This window comes from Aphis gossypii, chromosome 1, assembly GCF_020184175.1.
Source record: "Aphis gossypii isolate Hap1 chromosome 1, ASM2018417v2, whole genome shotgun sequence".
Lineage (NCBI taxonomy): Eukaryota > Metazoa > Arthropoda > Insecta > Hemiptera > Aphididae > Aphis > Aphis gossypii.
The window spans coordinates 31125316-31144358 of NC_065530.1; the positions used below are offsets into that span (position 1 = coordinate 31125316).

General features: G+C 27.3%; 1 protein-coding gene across 3 annotated transcripts in view; it reads left to right on the plus strand.

Annotated features, from left to right (window-relative positions):
* Positions 1-19043, plus strand: part of LOC114131515 (discoidin domain-containing receptor 2-like) — a 158075-nt gene that overhangs the window by 123924 nt on the left and 15108 nt on the right. For all 3 annotated transcript variants that reach the window (XM_027996750.2, XM_027996749.2, XM_027996751.2), the window contains 3 exons: positions 6014-6190; positions 10006-10139; positions 16592-16799. In XM_027996750.2, the coding sequence (XP_027852551.2) occupies positions 6014-6190; positions 10006-10139; positions 16592-16799 (519 nt within the window). The remainder of the gene's footprint in view (positions 1-6013; positions 6191-10005; positions 10140-16591; positions 16800-19043) is intronic.

Genomic DNA, 19043 nt, shown 5'->3' on the forward strand with positions numbered 1-19043 from the left:
AACTCATTAAATCTGTTGAAAATATAAGAATATAATATTATGTTCGAGAAGGTTAGATATATTGGTATTTTTAGTTATTTATCAATATTAAAATTTAATTTAAAAATACGATGGCAACAAACAAATGGCCAAAAGAAAATTACATTGCTTCGTACATGGAATTGACAATTCAAAATGATTGAATATTCGTCAAAATAAATATAGATAAGATTAAAGATAGGTATGTATTAAATAAACATTTGCCATTTTTTAACGTCATGGTTGTAAGTAGAAGAATAAAATATATTACTGTACATTTGTTTCGAATTGAATGTATTAAATATTTAAGAATCTTCAATTCAGTAAAAATATGAACCTAATGGAATTGTAAATTTTAATAATTCAGTAGGCTTGCACAAATACATATATAAATAAAGTGGTGAGTAAAAAAAAGAAGATTGACTCGATAATTAAAAATTGAAAAAATACCATTAGTATTTTGTTGTTTGTTACTGACCTTTAGTAAACTGTTGGGATCTAACCATTATCTTATGAAGACGCCAAAAATATTTATATAATAATATCAAAACTTTTGAATTGACATTTTTCTTTATTTGTAATTTTTATTATTATTATTTTTATTTTCAGAAGGTACTTAAAGAATTTATATTAAACCTTTACAAATTCCTGTTTCGTTTCATTCAAAACTTATATATTATTAAACTATATATATATTTTTTAACTTTTTCTATCTGGATGACTCGGAAATTAAACGCATATTGATTGACATTTGAAAATTAAATTTTTTCTACCATTATCATTAAAACTGGAAGTTAAGAGGTTATGTTCGATTTTCCATTCAGTGAAGCTATTGGGCTTAAGTTTCTGACAGTTTAATTATAAAGCCACACCGTTAGTGAATGATATTGTTTAAAATTAAAGAAAAATATAAAGGAATATAAGTTTAAAGTTAAACGTCGTAACTTTGCTGAAAAGACTACATAAATTTCACGAAATAATATATTATTAATGATTATAAAATCATTCGGGCATATTAAATTTTAAATAGATTTTAATAAATTATTTACTGCGTAGCTCTGTATGTTAATAGTAATGACCATATGCCATAAATCTAAAGTTAAAATATTTAACTAGAACGTGTGAAAAAGTTTTATCTCGTTTTAATATTTGATTAGGTATAAACTAGTTTAGTTATTGATTATATATATATATAATATACGTGAATACTATAATACTATATCACCAAACGCTAAAATTGCACATAACCTTCTACATATTATAAAATAATCATAATAATAATAATAAGAAGTGGTAAGATGTAAATTTTATTTTTGTTATTATTTAAACAAATTATAAATCGAATGTTTGACATATGCTATTTAAGTACATTTTTTACATAAATACAAAATTATTTATTTTTTGAAATCTAAAGTTTAAGGACTAGTTTAGTAGGACTAATATGGTTAATTAATTATTATTATACAATATGGTGAGCTTGACATTTTAAAACGGTAATAAAAAATATCAGATTAATCATAGAGCTTGTTTCAAAAACTTAATTATGCTATTATTTTTAGCCAAATAATTTTAAATCTTAGTTTCAGAATATCATTCTACATTAAAAAACTAATTTATGTCTACATTATGCAGGAAAGTTTTATCATATCGGCTAATATCCTACGATCTACTCCTACTTTTTAAATTGAATTGTATAATCACTTCAAAATAAGTAAATCCTACATAGGTATCCATTGTGGATTTAATACGAAATTCTCAGATTTGTCGGTTTAATTTATACTATTTAATAAAGTATTGTATCTAACTTAATTTACATATATTATAATAAATAAATAATAATTTAATCCAGTAAAGACTGTCCCGTATAGTGTACTTGGAAAACATAACGTAAAAAGAACATAAGATTTTCACTCGGTTTTTTAAATTTAAATAATTAGTAACTAATAGTTTAAACGAGGATTAAAAGATTTGAAAAATAATCAAAAAAATTTTAATGGATATTTACAAAATTTAGAACATGTACTTTTTTATTAGAAATTATGTTTTTAAAATAATCTACAAGGAAAACATAATAGAATACTTGTAAATAATATAAAATTAGATCACGAAATTATTATTAAATAGATGATACGATTAGTCTTATAACAAATACCCTTAAGCACTACATCTGAACCTTTGTCGCTTTAAGTTGACTTGTTTCTGGTTTCGAGTGTTTAGGATATTTTACTGGGGCAAACTTCGTCAAAGACACACAAGTTTGAATCACAATCAAAACAGTTTCTCCGATAAATGGATAATCTCTTGGCAGGTTTTTAAGACGTCAAAATATGTGCTCACCTATTTTGCTTGGAAAACTTAGCTTGAGATAACAACGGTAGTTCTCAGAAAACTTAGAAGTAGATAAAAACAACTTAACGTATACTTTGTATGTATATTGTGCGTTATTCGTGATAATAATCGGTTTATAGTGAAGGAAGTCCCTAACTCTTTACACCTATTGTATCTTAGAAACTAAACGATAGAAACATAGATAATATAAATAATAATAAATAAAAGAAATATGAATATATAAGAAATAAGAACATATAAAGAAATTTGTTTCCAAAATGGATAGAAAACATTTATTAAATAGAAGAAAAATTAATGTTACTACTATATTTTTTGTACCACAATCCTTAAATTAATGTACAAACTTATATACATATTATATATTGTGACTAGTCTCGAGTATTCGATGGTAAGCTTCGATTAACTTCAATAAAAGTCAATTAGTCGGCAATTTATAAAATATGTATTTTATTGTGATAAACTTATTGTTTAAATAATTAGTGTTCCTGGTTATCTATAATATCATGTTTAGTTATCTATATTATTCGTTAATCTTTCTACCAATAATTGGTATCGTGGTATATTATTCAATATATTTACTAGACCATAATATTTTCAATGAAAACTTTATTCTATAAATGTATGTAAATACATGTATGTCTTAACTTATGGAATGGTTTATTAAGATATACCTACAAATAGGTTGTTATATACATTTTATCAAAATTAAATAGATACCTACAATAATTTATATTTATTTAGAACTCTTATAATCCGGGTAAATTTTAGTCAATCATAAAAAAAAACATTAGCATAACGGTGGGTTTTTTAATTTTTTCGATAATATGTTTTAATAATACACTAAGACTTAGCCACGAATGTGTTTTCTCAGACATTTCATTTGAATAATTTTTGTAGCAAGTTTCCTTAAGTCATATCGGCCACATATTCGCGTATTGTTTAAACGAAGTTTCCAGAGTCCAGACGGTACAATCAATAATAGAACAATAATGGAACCAGTAAAATAACTGTTTGAAATACTACGTAGATAGGTATATGGATCTCTAACGAGTATACCTAAGTTCCGTTAAAATATTAAAATATTATGCTCAAAGATAGTTATTAATAGTAAGTTATAACTATACCTACGTAAACGTATATGGTGCTTACTACAGATATGTTAATATGTGTTTAACTCACGTAATCGTCAAATGTTTGTACTTACTCAAATTTATTACAGCCAGGTCTATTGCATAACCACGTGGGGTCTACGTCGAGATTATAGCTCAAAATAAATTTCTTTTCACGAATACATAATAATATTATATGTATGAACGCACAGATTATATATATTAGAAATTGTGAAAAATTTAATCTAGCAAATGTGGGGGGCGTGAAACCTGGTCCCGCTGGTCCTTTTGGCGTATAGTAAAACTAACCCAGTAAAGATGTTGTAGAGGCGGTGATTGTGCTGGGTACCGTGTGGTCCTGTGTTATTTAAAATATTATAAGATTTCCAACAGACACTGAAAAAGTGCTCGTTGCTTCCACTGCAGAGCATTTCTAGAATACAGGTACGATATATAATTTGACTAAACCTTTCTATACAGTACACACAGTGTGATGGCTGCTGTGCGAGGTCAGGGAAAATTCGAAACAGCAAAACCACACCAAAATTATGTTTTCGGCGACGTATATTATGACGTGCCTTGGAGTTTGGGTTTTATATATATATATATATAAATACGATGGCTTTGAAGAATTTAATATATTATAATACACATCTACAAACTGACCAGCGGCGTAGGTGTTGTCGCCGTTTCTCAGTACTTTCTCGGTCGCGTACAACATACACCCCGAAATGGACGTCCTGCTTTCCACCCTCTGAAAGTCCAATCATCCACTAATCCCATCGTTCCCTCTCTAAAATGGCACGCACAGCGACTTTCCCACACCGGTCATTTGCACCATCATTCTGGTACATACCGTCGTTACCACGAAATGGGTTCGTATATACAATACATATTCCATCTACCATCGAAAGAGTCGTGCGTGTTTTTGCCGTCGGTTAGGGTTAGAAATGACGGTCGATAAGCCAATGTTATATAACATAATATATTAATATATGCTTTATACCTTTAAGGACCCATATTTACATGTACATAGTATATTAAAATAATATACTTCCGTACAATTTTTATTTATGTAACCCACGTCCCACGGGTTAGGAACTGCTTTCCGGAAAAATACACGAAAACTGTTCATAGACCAAACCCGTGCTGCTTTACAAAACGAATACAATAAATAACATCAAATACCTGACATTATAATAACTAATAAAAACCATTAACAATTATCTCAGGGCTTAATTAAATAATATATTTATAACATATTTTTATACTCCGGAATATATTTTATACCCTACAAATGCATTAATATTTAATAATCTTATTACGATGTTATCAAAGTGAATGGACAAATATTAATAAAAATTAGATAAAATTATAATTTTATGTTTATTAAAAATTTAATTCACTCAAAAGCATTCAGCGAAATGTGACGGATGTTAAATTTTAAATTTAGAAACGTGTTAAGGCCAATATCACCGTAAACACAAAATACTGTATGTTCGTGCTATGTACAATTTAAAGTTATGTATATTGCATATATATAATATATATACATATTGCGCCCGTCACGAAATTTTAGAAAAATAAACGTTTTCTCGTACCAGGCGGACCTGCAATATATAATATATAATAACATACAGTATTGAGTTTGTGTGTGTATTTCCTCTCGGTAAAAAAATACTCATCAAAAACGTAACACCTCTACCCTCCCCCTCAACACAACCACAACAATCTGCTGTAACGATCATTATGTAACCGGACAACGTTGTGGAATGTTCTCTTTCGCGGTCCCGTCACGCAGCCTCGTGACCTTTTTCCCGCTGACATGCATATTACACCATACGTAGGTACATAATATATATTTGTATAGTATTATTTTGCCATTCGGACGTAATGATGGACGCGTGTTTGAGTTTTGGGTACTAAATCATTTTGACAATACGTGTTAATTGGTATTCCGGGATGCAGAGTCGATTTTTTTATGTAATTAAATACCTACTTCGTATTAGTTTGTTTTTCCAAAAAAAATACTGTCACCGTCGTGGTCCTAAACCTTTTACCAAAAACTTTTCACGTGAAATTTTCCCATTGTCCTGGTAGTTTTTCGAGTTTCGTTTTTAATAAATGAACAACCTATGTTACACATTGTGTGGGTGTGTGAATGTACATGGTTAAAGATAGTTAAACACGCACGCCAATACAATATATTATTTTCGTACAAACGTTCAGAGTGTCCATCACTCACGGACACGCCGAGTTTCCCTCCGTTAACTGCTGTATATTATTATTTAGGAAGGTGTTAGCTACCGTAGAAATTCCAAACCCGTCGTGTGCATATTATTATATCTTTGAACCACCTTTTCACTGAAGAGTCGGGACCTTTTTTAGCGTACGTGACACGAGTCTGGTGCATAAATACATATATCTTCGTGTGGTTTGGAAGTTATTATCTTTGTGTATAAAATATAAAAAAATATCTAAGTCAAAAAATTTTATACTATAATTACGTAGTATAATAATTTAATCTATTATTGTAGACGGAATAATCAGCTACACGATCCCGTTGGACGGACCTACGAGTGATAATACGGACGTGGCGGACCTTTCGTACGACGGCGTGGTGCATGGCGACAAAATTCAAGGAGGTCTCGGACGTTTGGTGGACGGTGTACGCGGAGAGGACAACTATAAAATGGATATAGGTTACGGAAAAGGTAAACACAATAATACTATTATAAAATCGATAAGTCTTATATCGGACTATCCGGAAGCGTCTTACGAACTGTATTGTATAGCGGTAGAACACTATATGGAAATAACAAAGTATAACTTTTATGATTAATAAATGGTTTTATAATTGTTCCATAAAATACTTCAGTTATAATATGTATCACTTAAGTCTGTGCGATTAACAAAACCGGGGTTTTTTTATTATTTTAACCATTATATTATTATATTGTTTTTAATGTTTATACTACATACAAACATTAAATTTATTAATTAAATGCTCAACTTAAAGTAATAACCATTTTTGACTACGGTGCACCGCTAGTACTATATATTGTGACTAATACCCGTATAATAGAGTTAATTAATCTAATCTGTATATTTTATGATGCAATATAATGGCATCCGTTTAACCGATAAAATATACCAAAAAGTAAAACCTCATCTTCCAAAATATATTATCCAGGAACGGTAAGCACGTATTATTAATCCAAGCGACAGCAGCGTTCTTATACGTAATCGCTCACGAACGACCCATTGTTAGATATATTATATATACATATATATTATATTACGCGCACTTATATCTGTCTAATTTTATAGCTCGTTGTCGAATAATAATTTTACTTTCTCAGCTGCACTGAGTTCGACGGTAGAAAGTATAAAGTAGTTATTAGTTATAATAATAACAATAATATATATATATATATATTTATAGCTATTAGAGTTTACTATAAAGAACAACAGCTACGATGGTGATTATGATGATGACGACGATGACGATGATTATCATCATGATAATAGACACTTATTTCAATATTTGTGTAGAGAATATTTTACACAGTATAAGTGTATAGCATATTATTCGCATATATTATGATTATGATTGTTATTAACATCGCGGGCATCTGCGGGAGTGACGGCAGCGGACCGTTTTATTCAATTAATATTTTTGCCGCACGCTAAACTTTCGGAGCGCAGCCGGCTTGTGCTCGCGCGGAATGTGACGTTTGTAAAAGCTAATGATATGGACGTTTTAATAAGCCCCAGGAAACTTGCACGCGTTCTGCTGCAGTCTCCGCGTGTATATAAATAATAATTCATGTTTCAAAATCCCCGGCAATAACAATAACAAATAAACGTGCGTAACTTCGGAAAACGAAAGCCTTATAATATTTTCCGCCAGTGGTGTGGGGTGGGGGTAGCGGGACGATCGGCGGAAAGTGGTGAGCAGGGTACCTCTGTGGGTGAAGGAGAAGGCGACGGTGGATGGTTGGACGGAAACGTAGGGGTTCATTATAACGGAATGGAGGTGAACGTATATATTGTATGCAATATGTATTTTTGTGTATATATATATTGTTATATGCGTATAATTTTGAATATTACGACTCTCCGAGCATGACATGAAATACGATAAAGTAAATCGGGGAAAAACTATACTAATGGAACAACGGGTAATGACTGTGGGCTCCCTTCTACTCTACACCACGTCACAGCCGCATTCTAAGAGTTATTTAACTTTAACCCTTGAGCCTTCTACTACATCCCTCCACATTTTTTTACTTTAGTTTTTTTTTTTATACATAATATAATTATTATTATTATTATTTATTTCACCGACAGATATATATATATATACATACATATATGTATATATAAAAGAGTTACGTTTATATATATATATATATATATACGTCATTGAAATTTTTAATACAGTGTATAATGCGAAAACCATAATAACTGTAGCGGAGCAAGGGTCAAAATAAATGTACTCAGTACAGTAGCATATTATAAGTATAAACCATCGTGACTGTATCACACACGAGCTCCCTAAATAATTTTTACCGAAATGTCCGTGTCGTGGAAATGAAATGAAATTTAAATTCACAGTTACATGTATAATAATAGAAATATAATAGAAAATTTTATCATTTCTGGTACTGTAAAAACTATAACAATAATAATAATAATAATAATACAGTATTATAGTTTAAGGTGTAACGCATATAAGAAAAATAAAAAGCGACATGTCGTTAAAATGTTGTGAAAAGTTTTTTAACGACTCTAATAGTTAAGTATCATTGATTTTTATTATATGTAGTGTATATACGTGTAGTGTATATAATAGTTAAGTACCTATGGAAAAGATGAGCAAAATGATACAGAAATGTTTTCAACATACAACATTTAAAATAGATTTGTTTATATTTGAAATATATCATGTTGAATGAATAACCAAACCAATGTTAAATATAAATAGGAAATTTCATTTTAAACTATGAATTAAAAAGAAAAATAGATTACTAAAAAAAATTAGTGATCACATATATTTTTAGATATTGGTTTATAAAATAATAATTATGATTAATAACATTAATATTAATTAGTACCTAATTAGAATGTTTCTAATTTATTATTCTTATATTTTCAAGTCCGTCCCACGATTGATACCTATATACTTGGAAAATTATTTAAATATTTATAGGTAAACAGGTCATAATAATATAATTATTGATATGATAATTAGTATTGATTTGAGAAACAAAATTACTTGTGGTATAATATTTAATAAAAAGGTACTTTACAAAAAGTATTAAAATAAAATATTTTGTAACTTTTTTTATTTTTATATTAATATTTTGTATTAAACAATATAGACAACCACGTAGTTTTTGACACTCATTGAAGTATTATATTTAACACATTGGTTAAAAAAATAAATACTTAGGATTTTATAGGTTTAAAAAAACACATAAATATCATAATATAATACTGAATATCAATGCTACTATTTGTAGAAAATAAACCATAATAGGTATTAGTTTTTATACATAACACTATTGATATAATACCAATATGGTTTTATTAAATGTATGTAAAATAATACATATTAATATATTATAATTTATAGTTGTTAAAATAAATTTGTACTATAAAAATATAAAATATTAGATGAGAGATTTATAAATCAAGTTGACCACGATTGATTATCATTAAATTTAAAATTAATGATGAATCATTTAATTTGAAAATAATTCAAGTAGAGTGGTCATGATGATGGTAAAACTTATATTTCACTATCTATTTTTGTAACTTTTTCCGATTTTTTTTTCCCGAAAACTACTTGAAAATTCGTAAAACGAGCGGCTTAAAGTACATTCTGTGTTCTGTTCCAAACTCCGAAAGCACTGCTTTAAACCGTTCGACCTTTTTCACTGCTATAAAAAAATTTAACAGAAAATAAAAACGGGTAAAATATCTTATTACAAAACCAGCAGTCTCTGTCCTCCGCTTAGAATTTAAAACTAGTCTAAAAAAATATATTTATTTATGTCCAAATTATTATAAATATAATGTTGCACTGTCGTCCATAAAATATAATTTTTTTTTCATTGTATATTATAATTATATTTATAATAATTTAATGTTTTATGATAATTAAATTCGTTTAACAATTATTCCGTATACTATTATACTAAGTATTGAAAAACATGTCTGTTTAATAAGAATATTGATAAATAAAAATCTTTAATTTTTTTTAATTTAATTTATTTTAAGTTTTAATGATACCTATATAGATAAATACTAAGTATTATTACAATTTAGTGTTATATCTTGAAATATTAAACAAATTGTTAGTTGTAAAATTATTTATAAAAGAGATACTTTGTATGACCTACTTCTATATTATTTTTTATTAAACGATGTCAATCTCAACTAAAATTTCATTATTAAAAATTTGTAATAAAATAAACGTCATAAAGAATAGTCTAATATTCCATGTTTTTATTTTATTTAGGTAACGGATGGGTTGGATGGCGTAAAGAATCTTTCTCAAAGGGATTTGTGGAACTAGTATTCGAATTTAGTGAAGTAAGAAATTTTTCGGCTGTGCACATATTCACCAACAATTTTTTCAGCAAAAACGTACAGGTGAGTTGTTTTATGAAATTCTCAGAATATTGTTTTTTATACTGTTATTTGAAATACACGTCAGAGTTATTTCATTTTGTATTACAAAGGGGAATTTTCATAATAAATCCTAAAACTAGTGAAAACCTGCCGGCTATGGCTTAATGATCTCTTAGAAATAATATAAAAATCGTAAGTTTCAAGTGCTGCTCAAGTATGTTGTACAACTTCTTCATCCTTAAAACGGGATAAATGTGGGTGTGTGTGAGTATGTGTGTAAATATATACTTGTAACAATAAAAACTCTGAGCTTATATGTTCACACACCACATTTTAACATGCTAACCTAGAACAATGGAGAAAGCAAAACAATAATGTGCTAATGAACCTCATAACATACAAAAATAATTTTTTAATTATTTAAAAACTTAATCAATAAAATAACACAGAATTGACCTTTACAAACTAAATTGGAATGCTTTAAATTTGTTTACATAAATCTGACAACTTTGTATAATGATAATAAATTGAGTACCTATGTTTTATGAAAACCCGATATGTTTTTTCAACACGACGTCCTGAATGAAATATAACTAATAAAGATAACACACTATTCTCATCACAGTTACACAATAAGAACTCATTATGGAGAGATGTTAATCGATCATACCTTAATAATAATATAGATAACCATTACGGATAAGGTGTACGTAATGTGCTGAATAATTCAAAATAAAGATGAGTTAACCATGTATCTTACGAATATAGCATTGATATATAGATATGCGCATTAAATAGGCAATTATCATCAATATAAGCTTATGGTAATTACTAATTGCATGTGTATAAATCACTGTTTAATGTGTATTCACTGGGTGCGACCAGCTCAATTAAATATTTTAACTTTGAATTTATAGCTTTGAAGGATTAATATTACTATATTGAATAAATTAAATCGTTACAACTTTTTAAAAGCAAGTATAATAATGTCCACTTCCACGTACTTGATACTAAGCTGTTGATACCTATCAATTAAAAATTATACTCTTCCTATGTTTGTAATAATAAATGTTTTCAATAAATTAATCAATTATCATTTTTTATTCCATACAAAACGCACAATATTGTGTTGGCAGTTTCTAAAGAACAAAGAATAAAGATATAATAATTTGCTTAATACAATTAAAAATGCGTTAACATCGTTAATATTTTCGACGGAATAACACTTGTATTATTCTAGAGAGTCGTAATAATATTAATTTGTAATTCCTTTTACATCATTATGAATGTTTATATAACCCAAGTTAAATGGAATTATAATATTATTACCTATATTACGTTTTTTTAATAACGTTTATCATTTTTTTTTTCATATACATTTTTGTTCTTAAATTATTTTAAATTATGAATTTGTCAATAGTCATTAGTTCATTACTTACTAACTATATCTTTAGGTATATATTTTTATTATAAAGTTAAAAAAATAATTATTTAGTTTTTAAGTTATATTTTGGATCATTTCCTATTTCTTTTATTCCGCGTTATTGTTGCATACATGAGTAGGGTCCAAAATTTCAAAACTAAAAGAAGCTAAATAATAAAATTAGGGTTTGTAATTTATATAAATGTATTGCAGTATACATGTATTGTATTTGAATATTTGCACTTAATTATTAACTACCCGTGCTAATGATAATATTATAATTTTATACTTGTATAATTTAAAACAATTATCAAACAATATTAAGTGGAAAATACTATTTAATAAATATAAAACATCAAACATTTTATTTTATTATTATTTTAAAATATATTATGATTTTACGAGTATTTGTAGTACCATATACTAATATTAACACTGTATATATTATTTAATGAATAACTAGTTATATAGATACGATAAACTATATTGCAATTAATAAATCATATAAATTTATAATGAAACTTTGATTCACTCGTAGGAAAATTAATTAAGCTTTAAATTTCAGGTAAATGTTATACATATTAAACTCGATATTATCACGGTCATCACGACCACGCACTACTATAAAAACAGAATAGACATTTTATAAATTACCCATATATGATGATATGATAATAGATAACTGTATATAAGTTCTCACCACGTTCTATTTGTCATAATTAAAACTCTGACATTTATCATTTCTTAGTTTTTAGTATAGCATAACAATACAATAAGTAGGTATATAACATAAATTACGGGAACCATAATTAATCAAAACGTACAATGCATACATTTCGTATTATTATATACCAACTATGATGCCAAAATTATTTAAAATTATTATATTACTAACTGCGGCATTTAGTAAAACAAAAAGTTGAAGAACTCAGCTGAAAAATGAAAAACAATGAAACGTCTACCTGACACAATAGTTACAAAGATAAATAATTAGAATGTTAACATTTTTTACTATTAAAACAAAGTATAAAGTTCGTTTATAACTTAAAAAGATTTACAAACAAATACGTGCAATGAAATATTTAAAAAAAAAACAAAATGTTAAACACATTTGATATTTTATACATGTACATTATCCAAATGACAATAATTGTTATTGCACAATTTTAAATGAACGAGCTTATACACTACAGTAAGTACACGTGATTTATTCGACTATCGATTGGCACAAGTATATACCAAAGAGTATAATATTATTTAAGAGTATGATTTAGTATTAGCGTTTCATAATTTCAGATTAGTTAGTTTATTTTTATTTTATTGTCGTTTCCCAGAATTCTACCCCACTCATAAACTTCCACCCCGTGGATTTTCTGTTTGTTTTTAATATCTTTGCAGTATACTCTATTATTATATAAACAATTTTTTTTTTTTTTTTAATGAAAAATGTATATCAATTACGTTTGATGCCAACTAGTGTATATTATTTTTATATATGTGTGTGTGTGCGTGAGTGAGTGTTTGTGTGCGTAAAAACGATATGGGGGCGCTGAAATAGGGTCCACGAGACTCCATTAAACGGCCGGTTTCGTTTTTTTTTTTTTTTGGTTTTGACAAAAATTTATAGCCTCGCGGTAGGTAAGACCTTTTAAGGCCTGACCGCGTAATGCCAGTGACAGATTTATGAATCGTATATGTTTCATTTACTCCAGAAATATAATAACAACAATAAACGGTTACTAGGCGAATAAAACATACCGTACATGACGTGATATACGATGTTCTGTGTGTATTACGCTTACTGGGAAGTGATGGTACCGACCTTTTCTGCCTAATACCGCACGACCCACTGATTGCATTACACACGGACACAATCGATACATTTTAAAATCACACATATTGTTATATTGACCATAACATGGTTTTGGAATTTTAGGATGTACTACATCCGTATAACAGTACGATTCAACACCATCACCACGTTATGGAGACTACAATATTCATAAATATATCTATAATACTGTGCTCTAATGGTATAATCAAAGACGACTATACCTACTACTATAGTAGTAAATAATAAAACAACGCATTAACATATTGAATAAGTTCTCCAACCGAATCAAACCGTTAGTAATCAAAAAGTGCAATCGTGCAAAATGTTTCACAAGGTTTAGGAATTAAGAGTAACACACGCATATTACACGTTATTATAGTCATTAGTGTTGTGGCAAATTTTCATAGGTACTTCTTGAAAATAACTTGAAATTTATAAACCTAACCCGACATTAAGAAGTGTACTATAACAACAAAGGCATTTATCGCGACCGTTGTATATAGTAATTATATAGTATAGGCCAACAATAATGTATATTTAAACACATTTTAAATAATGAGAAACATAATGTTACATTGTGTTCAGATATAATCTACATATTTTTTATAACAGAACGTCACGAATAGGAAATTGTCCTTCGGTGATGAATATTATTTCGTTGTCATTTTATATCCATTATATTTTCAACAATATATTCCAATCAAAACCACTGAAATAATATTCGAAATTATAACGAAAAATAATTCCATTAAAATTATAATACTGAATTCGACGATCGAATGGATTAAAATAATTATTTAATATATATTTTGTCCTCAATTATTTATAAGTTTTCTATTTTTGCTAGTGTTCGCCCAACTAAAATATAATATAACATCCAGGCAAAATAAATTATACTAAACATTTAAATTGTACGTAGGTAGTTGATTGCATGTTTGAAACTTTTATATGGATATTGGATAACTGTATGTCCGTGTTTGTGTACTATAGATCACATTATAGATATGTATAGCTGGCCGATAATCATCTTTAATCACTTGTAATAATATTAATTATAAATACGTCTATTGCCATAAAATATAATATTGTAATCAAAACCGACACGAACAGACATTCATCATACATGATGTATAAAAAAGCCATATTAAAACATTGCGTAAGCGAATATTTCATTATAAAATGTGAGTATGTAAAAATTAACGTTATCATAATAACGAGTACTAAAATTGAACAATAAAATATGTTTTAAACCACACTTTTTGGCTTTGAAAACGCTTTAATATTTCGTATAATACACAATTTTACATAATTAATCACTGTAATTCTATACAACAACTTTAAAATTATTTATTTATTTTTTCGATTTCTTTGATCATTCTAAACATTCTATTACATGATACATACATTTATTAGAAAATAATAAACATTATACTACAAACCAATGCTAAAATAGTATATACCTATTAAAATACAGATAATATTACAATCGAAATTTATGTATTATTTTCGAATACAAACGTGAAGCGTATTAGTTAAAAAAAACGTATATGTCGATACAACAATGTTATTCTTTAAATTTTAAATTCTACGAATGTATATTGTATATACTGAACTATTATTATTTACAATGATATTTAATTATTATACACATATATTGATGTTAATAAAGCATATTAACCTTAAAAAAAAGTTTAAAAAATAAAGATTGTTGAAAATTTAAATGCTTTTAACTTTCCATTATTTTAAAGGGTTTAAAAGTATTTGTACATAATATGCTACAAATAAAAAAAAATATTGTAGACAACCTTTCAAATAAACCAAACAAACATTATAAAATATTAAACAACAATTTTTATATATATTTATTTTTTTTTTTATCAATTCTAATCTCTTGATCACTGGCCAACAAATATTGGAATATTTTTTTTTTTTGTTTAAATAAATAAATATAATAGCACATGTTGTCATGCTTATAAAAATATATAAAAAAAAATATTTTTAATTATAGTTCATAATTATTTTTATATAAATTCTATAAAAACATCAAACATGGGTATGCCTTTGTAAATGTATATCATTGCAGATGTATATATTATAATACGAAAGATGCATATGCAAGCATTTTTTACTGTAAAAATTAGTTCGTTCTATCATTTATTTTTGCAACAAAATTTTAATGACAACAATTTGGTATTTAGTGGTAGAACGTTATGATGTCTATAGAAAAGGGTGCTTAAAGTAAAATGACTAGAGGCGACGCAGTATAAATTCGCTCCTGGTATAAATATTTAAATAAGAATAATTGAATTATTACTTTTCTCACGTAGTAACGTAGCTGTTATTACCAAAATAATAAACCTACCTTCAATGCTAATTTTTTTCCGCAACTTTTATATATCTATATCAAGTATGTCAATTCTGCAAATAATTAAAATATTTTATCCCAATAATGTAGTTGATGAAATCATTAACAAATTTATTTTACTAATCTTTAATCGATTTTTATGTATCTTAAAATTATCAAAACTTCAACTGTTATGTATTGATTCGTATTGTATCAACCCTAAACTCTCAAAAACATTTAAACTTAAAACAAAATTGAAAAAGTACATTTTTTAATAATCTATTATTTAGTTCTTCAAATTTTCAAAAATAAACATATAGGTATGTTATTATTAAAAAAAATTAACTCGCGCAAAACATAATAAATAACTATTAGTAACATTAGTGTAGAATGCACTACTATTATTATTTAATGAATTGACTTACATAAGAATTTTATAATAAAATAAAAATTAGCAAAAAATAAATATGTATTATTATTTTTTTTGCATATATATTTGAAATTCAAATTTTAACAAAGTTGTATATTTTAAAAAAATATAACGACTGTGTTTTTTGTTATTGAAACTGTTTATATATATACCTCTATTTTTATAAATAAATCATAAAGCATCTTTAGAAGTAGAGGCTAAGATGATGTACACTCCAAATTTACTACTCAGCAGAGCTACTTCTTCAATTTTTAATTATTATTTTGACTTTTAGTCTATTTTTCCACATAAAGTTATTTTTAAGTCAACATTTTATTTACATTATTTTTTATCGATTTTACTTCCATACCAATAGTTATATTACTTATAATAAATATTTTTTATCATACATCATTTCATTAATCTGTATACTACAACTTATATTTTTTTTCAATCTTTTAAGGTTTTCTCAAAAGCGAGGGTACAATTCAGCGTAGGTGGACTACACTATCAAGGACGATCGGTTTGGTATACATACATGCCAGATACTGCATTAGAAAATGCGAGAGATGTCGACATACTGTTGCATAATCACGTTGGCAAGTACGTGAAAATCCAACTTTACTTCTACAGCAAATGGATAATGATTAGCGAAGTGAAGTTTGATTCCGGTAAGAACATCATAGAACATAATTTGTTTTTATTTTATTTTTTTACGCATAAGATAATAAAACACTGAATTCCGTGAAAACCTTAGTAGGTAATCTGTACACGCAGTGAATGCTTTTCACTCGAATTTTCCTTTTTTCTAATAATATTATTTTATGCGTACTATCGATAATAAAATAATTATTACGATATAACACGGCGTCTAGAATAGGCAATTTGCCTACACCCACGGTCGTTTACACGTTTGCCAGGGTAGATAGTATTTTCTTAATCAGCCTGCAGCTGACAACATTTATGTGATTCATTAAATTTTAATAATAATATGCTTGCGGATCCCTTTACCACTAAACCCACGTTTTAAGTTGAGTACTCAATTGCATAATTACTTGTATATAGTAGTATAGTATTTGGTTAGCTCTAAATATTTTATTTTTTAAATATTTTGTAATTTTACGGATAATAATATAATGTACATTGATAAATGTGACCATTTATTATATAGTATTCATATGACCGGTGACAATTTATATTTATTTTTCAAATATTATTTTATACACACATATAAAAATTTAAATAGTTTGAATTATCCATGTATAATTATTATTGCATTTTGCCACATTAATGAAGGATTCGGGCCGAGATATGGAAGTGAATTTATACGCAGATCGATAACACTATTTTTAAAATCCGTATTTTTCGCATCTAAAATCTTACGCTTAAACCACTATTGTCTATATATTTTTAAATGCTGAATAATATTATACTGCAGAATACTTTTCAAATCAAATGTATGAATATATTTCGTATATACTGAATGATTCTTTATATAATTATTATTATTAGTTATCACTTATCGGTAATAACTTATTACTGAGCATTAAATATATTTTAGACGATTACAGTGGTCTAACGTCAATTTCGTAGGGTGTACCGTTTGCTCTTCTTGTCGGGAATAATGGAATACTTTTCAAAATAACGAGTTTTCAATGTTAAAACAATCAACCTGTAATTGTATGGACGGTGTTGCAGTGCGTAAACGATGTATTATGTTAATGACAATTAGAACTTTAACCGTGTAAAACACATGTAAATCAAACCCAGACACGTCTGCTTGTGACGTTAATATACGATCAAATAGAATCCAATACAATATTATTATCACATTCTTAATAGCGCTTGACAGACAACTGACATCTGCACGAGGATTGACGTTGTTGAATAATGTCGTGAGCACCGCGACGTCGTCGTAAGCCATACGTTTATGCGTGTACAAATCGAAACTATAATTATTTTAGCGGTTCCAATAAGAATTCGGATGATAAAAATATTTTTTTATAACGTAGATTAGACATAGCCTAAAGAGTTGAGGTTAAGTTTCAGGGTTTTTAAGAGCTTATAATTTAAATACTGTTCAAAACAGATAATCTTAATATTTTTATTTATTTTAAACGAATAGCTAAAAATCTATACTGATATTCTAAAATACAAAGTCAAATTGCAATTAATTTTTTATTCTGGATTCAAAACGCATGTGTACCAATGTTAACATTTTAAGTATAACTTATCTAAAAGATCATTTAAAACAATAATCTCCCTAACATGTCAATTATTAACTAGGTATTTATAATGATGTTTATTGTTACATAGATATTCAAGAAAGTAGGAATGCTCAATGTATACCTAATTATATTATTTATGTTTGTACAACAAAACATCGAAGAATGTTTTCGTATACCGCGGTATGTAGAACTAATAGTATTCTGAACAATAATTTAATTTATATTTTATATAAGTCATTAATTGACAAACCAACAATAAAGAGCATAAACGCATAACAATGTCGGTATATTATTATGATAATATTATATTATACTTGCGACTATATCCCGGATAAAATATTTATTCTTTTTTAACTTATTCAAATATACACGGGTTTGTTTGAAACATCGATTTATTTTTCACTCGAATAATTCGTTATTAAAAATGTAGAACTTCGAACCAACAATAATTTTTACTGAGAAACCCCTTCAAAGTTCCATACACACGCTACAATTTATATTGTACGAATCGTGTATTGCCGGCGGCAAAGCTTATAATCATGAAATTTATTACGTCGTTTATCAACACATAAAAAGTTTCGTTCCGCGTGCCATAATCGAAACCACGTCGGCCGTAAGAGAACTCCAGTAATAAGGCTATATATGCATTTTCCGCTGGACTTTTTGTACACACTATATATCAATATA